General features: G+C 64.5%; 1 protein-coding gene across 1 annotated transcript; it reads left to right on the top strand.

The window, feature by feature from the left end:
- The first annotated feature begins 2,417 nt into the window (after positions 1-2,417).
- On the top strand, positions 2,418-3,447 carry LOC140192421 (probable G-protein coupled receptor 25). Its single transcript, XM_072250041.1, has 2 exons — positions 2,418-3,152; positions 3,223-3,447. The coding sequence occupies exons 1-2, from the start codon at positions 2,418-2,420 to the stop codon at positions 3,445-3,447; spliced, it is 960 nt and encodes a 319-aa protein (XP_072106142.1).
- Positions 3,448-6,545: the final 3,098 nt, after the last annotated feature.

The following is a 6,545-nucleotide window of genomic DNA, read 5'->3' as shown; positions in this document are numbered from 1 at the left end:
ACCCCCTTCCTCCCCTACACCCCTCCCCGTCTCCGTCACCCCCTCCCTCCCCTACACCCCTCCCCGTCTCCGTCACCCTTCCCTCCCCTACACCCCTCCCCGTCTCCGTCACCCCCTGCCTCCCCTACACCCCTCCCCGTCTCCGTCACCCCTCCCTCCCCTACACCCCTCCCCGTCTCCGTCACCCCCTCCTTCCCCTACACCCCTCCCCGTCTCAGTCACCCCCTCCCTCCCCTACACCCCTCCCCATCTCCATCACCCCCTTCCTCCCCTACACCCCTCCCCGTCTCCGTCACCCCCTCCCTCCCCTACACCCCTCCCCGTCTCCGTCACCCTTCCCTCCCCTACACCCCTCCCCGTCTCCGTCACCCCCCTGCCTCCCCTACACCCCTCCCCGTCTCCGTCACCCCCTCCCTCCCCTACACCCCTCCCCGTCTCCGTCACCCCCTCCTTCCCCTACACCCCTCCCCGTCTCAGTCACCCCCTCCCTCCCCTACACCCCTCCCCATCTCCATCACCCCCTTCCTCCCCTACACCCCTCCCCGTCTCCGTCACCCCCTCCCTCCCCTACACCCCTCCCCGTCTCCGTCACCCCTCCCTCCCCTACACCCCTCCCCGTCTCCGTCACCCCTCCCTCCCCTACACCCCTCCCCGTCTCCGTCACCCCCTCCCTCCCCTACACCCCTCCCCGTCTCCATCACCCCCTCCCTCCCCTATACCCCTCCCCGTCTCCGTCACCCCTCCTTCCCCTACACCCCTCCCCATCTCCGTCACCCCCTCCCTCCCCTACACCCCTCCCCGTCTCAGTCACCCCCTCCCTCCCCTACACCCCTCCCCATCTCCATCACCCCCTTCCTCCCCTACACCCCTCCCCGTCTCCGTCACCCCCTCCCTCCCCTACACCCCTCCCCGTCTCCGTCACCCCTCCTCCCCTACACCCCTCCCCGTCTCCGTCACCCTCCCTCCCCTACACCCCTCCCCGTCTCCGTCACCCCCTCCCTCCCCTACACCCCTCCCCGTCTCCATCACCCCCTCCCTCCCCTATACCCCTCCCCGTCTCCGTCACCCCTCCTTCCCCTACACCCCTCCCCATCTCCGTCACCCCCTCCCTCCCCTACACCCCTCCCCTTCTCCGTCACCCCCTCCCTCCCCTACACCCCTCCCCATCTCCATCACCCCCTTCCTCCCCTACACCCCTCCCCGTCTCCGTCACCTCCTCCCTCCCCTACACCCCTCCCCGTCTCTGTCACCTCCTCCCTCCCTCTGCCTCCGTCCACCCCTCCCTCCCCTATGCCCCTCCCCTCCGCTGATTTGATGGGCAAGAGGTTGTTTTTGTCACTGGGCGAGGTGAGGTGAGTTGGACTCTGCTCTTCACAGCGTTCCCCTGGGTGAGAGGGTGAGACAGACAGAGAGGGAGGGAGGGGGAGAGAGGGAGAGGGAGGGGAGAGAGTGGGGGGGGGGAGAGAGAGGGAGGGAGGGAGTGTGGAGGAGGTAGAGATAGAGAAGGGAGGCAGAGGGAGGGAGGAAGTGCGCAGCAGAGTTAGAGAGAGGCAAAGAGAGAGACAGGCAGACGGAGGGAAGGAGAGAGGGGGAGGGGGGAGAGAGACAGGGAGAGACAGGGACAGACGGAGGAAGAGAGGGAGGGAAGAGAGGGAGTAAGGGGGGGGGAGAAAGACAGAAAGAGAGAGACCGAGAGAGAGAGAGGGAGAGATAGAGAGACAGAGAGGGAGCGGGGAGGGGTGAGAAATACAGAAAGAGAGAGACTGACCGAGAGTCAGAGAGAGAGAGAGAGAGACGGAGAGAGAAGGAGTGTGTGTGGGGGGGAGAGAGACAGAAAAACAGAGAGAGAGAGAGAGAGGAATAGGGAGCGAGGGTGATAGGGCCTGAGGTAGAGAGAGGGTGAGGCGAGTGGGCAAGTTCGAGGGAGGGAGGGAGGGAGCGTGGGGAGAGCAAGGCTAAAAGGAAAAAAAATAGAGGGGAGAGAGCAGATAGACAGAAAGAGAGAGTGAGAGAGAGACTGACAGACAGAGAGAGTGAGAGAGAGACAGACAGACAGAGAGAGACTGACAGACAGAGAGAGAGAGAGAGAGACTGACAAAGAGAGAGACTGACAGACAGAGAGACAGACAGAGACAGAGACAGAGAGAGAGACTGACAGAGAGAGAGACAGACAGACAGAGAGAGAGAGAGACTGACAGAGAGAGAGAGAGAGACTGACAGACAGAGAGAGAGACAGACAGACAGAGACAGAGAGACAGACAGAGACAGAGACAGAGAGAGAGACTGACAGACAGAGAGAGAGACTGACAGTCAGAGACAGAGAGAGAGACTAACAGAGACAGAGACAGGGAGAGAGACTGACAGTCAGACAGAGAGAGAAGGGAATGACGGAGGGTTACAGAGACGGCCCAGACGTCATGGCCAACGTCAGCGACATGTACAAAGACTATTACTACTACGACTACAGTGGCGACAACGTGAGCAGTTTCTGCCCCGTGGCCCCAGGCACTGGGGCCTTCCTGTCCGCGGCCTACTCCCTCATCTTTGCCCTGGGCCTGCCGGCCAACGTGCTGCTGCTGCTGCTGGCGGCCGGGGTTCAGGCCCGGTGGAAAGGTGGGGGCCCCGTGGTGGCCCCGGGGCCCTTCGTCCCGGCGCTGGCCCTGGCCGACCTGACCCTGGTGCTCCCCCTGCCGCTCTGGGTCGACGCCTGGCGGCAGGAGGGGGTCTGGAGCTTCGGCGGGGCGGCCTGCCGGGCCGGGGCCTACCTGGCGGCGGCCGGGGCCCACGCCAGCGTCCTCCTCCTGGCCCTGACCAGCCTGGAGCGCCTGCTGGCCACCGCCAGGCCCGGGGCCCACGGCCGCCTCAGGCCCCGCTCCCAGGCCCTCCTGCTGGCCCTGGGCGTCTGGGCCACCGCCCTGCTGACGGCCGGGCCCGTGCTGTGGCGCCGGGGCCTGGAGGCCTGGCTGGGCGAGGAGAGGCCCACCTACTTCTGCACCGACGCCAGCCCGCCCAGCCCGGGCCTGGCGCTGGCCTATTGGGCCTGGACCTTCATGCTGCCGCTGGGCCTGGTCCTGGCCTGCAACTGGGAGGTGGGCCGCCGGCTGAGTGGGGGGACCCTGCTGAGGCGTCGCCGGGGACCATCGGCTGAGACGGTCTGTGGCCCTGGTGCGTGCGGTGGCCGCCGCCTTCGCCGCCTGCTGGCTGCCCTTCCGCTCGCTCCAGGTGGTCGCGCTGGTGGCCCGCTGGCGGGGTGAGGCCGCAGACTGCGGCCTGCGCTGGGCCCAGGAGGTGACGGCGCCCCTGGCCGTGGCCAGTGCCGTGGCCAACCCCGCCGTCTACCTGCTGTGCGCCGAGTGGCCGCGCCGGGCGCTGGGCGGCCTGCTGAGGCGGCGGGGGTCAACCGAGGCCGTGGGGAGCCTCTACACCTCCTCCGACACTCCGGGCTGAAGGGCTGGTGGGCTTGGGGGGGGCCTGACACCCTTGGGTGGCGTGCTTCGACACCCAGGGGTCACAGGCGGAGTGGGGGGTACACCGGGAGCACCGTGCACAGTTCCCGTTTCCGTATCCCCCCTGGGTCAGACCCACACACACCGGGAGCACCGTGCACAGTTCCCATCTCCGTATCCCCCAGGGTCAGACCCACACACACCGGGAGCACCGTGCACAGTTCCCATCTCCGTATCCCCCAGGGTCAGACCCACACACACTGGGAGCACTGTGCACAGTTCCCGTCTCCCCCCCCCCCCCCCCCCGGGCCAGACCCACACACACCGGGAGCACCGTGCACAGTTCCCGTCTCCCCCCCCCCCCCCCGGGCCAGACCCACACACACCGGGAGCACTGTGCACAGTTCCTATCTCCGTATCCCCCCTGGGTCAGACCCACACACCGGGAGCACCGTGCACAGTTCCCGTCTCCGTATCCCCCCCTGGGTCAGACCCACACACCGGGAGCACCGTGCACTGTTCCCGTCTCCGTATCCCCCCTCCCGGGTCAGACCCACACACACCGGGAGCACCGTGCACAGTTCCCGTCTCCGTATCCCCCCCCGGGTCAGACCCACACACACCGGGAGCACCGTGCACAGTTCCCGTCTCTTTAACCTTCTGTCTGAAAAAAATCAGAGTTGCCCCTGAAAGTCCCCCTTAATCCTTCCCCCTCTCATATTAACCTCCTGCCCTCTGTCAGTGGACATCCCCACCAACGGGGAGAAAGACTGTCTGGTCTATGTGCACCTCCTGTAATCTCACAGACCTCTACCAGGTCTCGCCTCGGCCTCCGACGCCGCACACAAAACAACACGAGTCCGTCCAAACTCTCTACCCTCTCTAATCCAGGCGGCATCGTGGTGAACCCGTTCCGTACAACCTTTCCAAAGCCCCCCCACCCCCCACACCCCTCCTGTAACGGGACAACCCCAACTACACACAATACCCCCAGTCCGGCCCGACCGCAAAATCTTGTCCCCCCACCCCGCCGCCCTCGACCCTGTTAAACTGCATTTGCCCTTTCCCCGCCCACGCCCGCAAAATCTTGTCCCCCCCCACCCTTGACCCTGTTAAACTGCATTTCCCCTTTCCCCGCCCACGCCCGCAAAATCTTGTCCCCCCCCACCCTTGACCCTGTTAAACTGCATTTGCCCTTTCCCCGCCCACGCCCGCAAAATCTTGTCCCCCCCCACCCTTGACCCTGTTAAACTGCATTTGCCCTTTCCCCGCCCACGCCCGCAAAATCTTGTCCCCCCGCTGCTCTCGACCCTGTTAAACTGCATTTGCCATTTCTCCGCCCACGCCCGCAAAATCTCATCTCCCACAGCCCTTGACCCTGTTAAACTGCATTTGCCCTTTCCCCGTCCACGCCCACAAAATCTAGACCGCCCGCACGCCCCCTCTCACCTGAGATCTCTCTCCTCTGCGACTGGACTGTTTCTCCCTGGAGACCTGATGCCCTGTCATCCAGTCCAGCATCCGGGCAGGCATCTCCTGCACCGTCTCCAGAGCCTCCACACCGTGACCAGATCTTGGACGGAGGGGCAACCGCCGACGGGGAGAGATCACGCCGCACCCGGGAGAGGACGAGCTTATCGCCGGCGAAGAAGGGGGCGGATTTGGCGTTCCAACCTGCGGCTGCAGACGAAGGGCGGCGGGAGCAGCCAGTGACGCAAGTTCTTCGCTCGAAGGAGACACGGGGCGGGACACCCCCACATCAAGGCACGGGACGGGGGAGGTAGATGCAGACAGGACGGGTGGAGGAAGGGGTCAGCGCGCGGTCTTCCAGGTCGACCCCCACCGGGAGCACCATGCACGGTTTCCGTCTCCGTATCCCCTTGGGTTTGAACCACACACTGGGAGCACTGTGCACAGTTCTCGTCTCCGTATCCCCACTGGGTCAGACACACACCGGGAGAACCGTGCACAGTTCCCGTCTCCGTATCCCCCTGGGTCAGACCCACACACACCGGGAGCACTGTGCACAGTTCTCGTCTCCGTATCCCCACTGGGTCGGAAACACACCGGGAGAACCGTGCACAGTTCCCGTCTCCGTATCCCACTGGGTCAGACCTACACACACTGGGAGCACCGTGCGACCCACACACACCGGGAGCACTGTGCACAGTTCCCGTCTCCGTATCCCCCTGGGTCAGACCCACACACACCGGGAGCACCGTGCACAGTTCCCGTCTCCATATCCCCCCCGGGTCAGACCCACACACACCGGGAGCACCGTGCACAGTTCCCGTCTCCGTATCCTCCTGGATCAGACCCACACACACCGGGAGCACCGTGCACAGTTCCCGTCTCTGTATCCCCCCTGGGTCAGACCCACACACACCGGGAGCACCGTGCACAGTTCCTGGCTGGCTGGTGGCGCAGTGACATCAGTGCCAGACTTCGGCGAAGGCTCCCGAGCTCGAATCCAAGTCGGGACGTCCCCCGAGCACGCTTTTCATCCGTGCCGGGTGGAGCGCCGAGTTAGCCGCTCGGTCTCGTAAAAAACACAAGGGTCGAGTCAGGAACGTTCATATCGTGACCTGGTTAATCCGAAAGGAGACGAATCCTGACACCATGCGCCAGACAAGAATGGCTGACTGTCTGGTGCCATACGCTAGGAAGGATCTTATCCCCCCGGGTCAGACCCACACCGGGAGCACCGTGCACAGTTCCCGTCTCCGTATCCCCCCTGGGTCAGACCCACACACACCGGGAGCACCGTGCACAGTTCCTGGCTGGCTGGTGGCGCAGTGACATCAGTGCCAGACTTCAGCGAAGGCTCCCGAGCTCGAATCCAAGTCGGGACGTCCCCCGAGCACGCTTTTCATCCGTGCCGGGTGGAGCGCCGAGTTAGCCGCTCGGTCTCGTAAAAAACACAAGGGTCGAGTCAGGAACGTTCATATCGTGACCCGGTTAATCCGAAAGGAGATGAATCCTGACACCATGCGCCAGACAAGAATGGCTGACTGTCTGGTGCCATACGCTAGGAAGGATCTTATCCCCCCCGGGTCAGACCCACACCGGGAGCACCGTGCACAGTTCCCGTCTCCGTAT

This window comes from Mobula birostris, unplaced genomic scaffold (assembly GCF_030028105.1).
Source record: "Mobula birostris isolate sMobBir1 unplaced genomic scaffold, sMobBir1.hap1 scaffold_1333, whole genome shotgun sequence".
NCBI classification, from domain to species: Eukaryota; Metazoa; Chordata; class Chondrichthyes; order Myliobatiformes; family Myliobatidae; genus Mobula; species Mobula birostris.
This window is presented reverse-complemented; position numbering and strand designations above follow the sequence as displayed.